General features: G+C 55.4%; 1 protein-coding gene across 1 annotated transcript in view; it reads right to left on the bottom strand.

Moving 5' to 3' along the window:
• Nucleotides 1-8: 8 nt before the first annotated feature.
• Nucleotides 9-336, bottom strand: part of LOC109924052 (phosphomannomutase 1-like) — a gene marked incomplete at its 3' end in the record, with an annotated part of 5469 nt that continues 5141 nt past the window's right edge. The window contains exon 3 of the mRNA XM_048594768.1: nt 9-203. Coding sequence (XP_048450725.1) covers nt 9-203 — 195 coding nt within the window. The remainder of the gene's footprint in view (nt 204-336) is intronic.

The following is a 336-nucleotide window of genomic DNA, read 5'->3' on the forward strand; positions in this document are numbered from 1 at the left end:
CCCCCAACCCTCTCGTTGACCCCCCCGACCCTCTCGTCGACCTCCTGACCCTCTCGTCGACCTCCTGACCCTCTCGTCAGTTCTCACCGGCTCAGTCTCATTCCCAAAGAAGTGGATGGTTTTAATCCCGTCCTTTTCCAGGATATCCAGGCAGTACCGTTTGTCCCAGCCCTCGGGAAAGATATCGAAACTGATCATTCCTCCTGGAAGAGAAAGTCACAGTGAGGCCTGGAATGAAGAAGGTTTTCTGTTCCCTCAGCAGGAGGTGCTGTGCTCACTACGGGACGGGGATGGAGTCTGGTTAGACAGCACAGGCACATCATGTTTCTGCGCCTC

This window comes from Rhincodon typus, unplaced genomic scaffold, assembly GCF_021869965.1.
Source record: "Rhincodon typus isolate 14 unplaced genomic scaffold, sRhiTyp1.1 hic_rhity00014312, whole genome shotgun sequence".
Lineage (NCBI taxonomy): Eukaryota > Metazoa > Chordata > Chondrichthyes > Orectolobiformes > Rhincodontidae > Rhincodon > Rhincodon typus.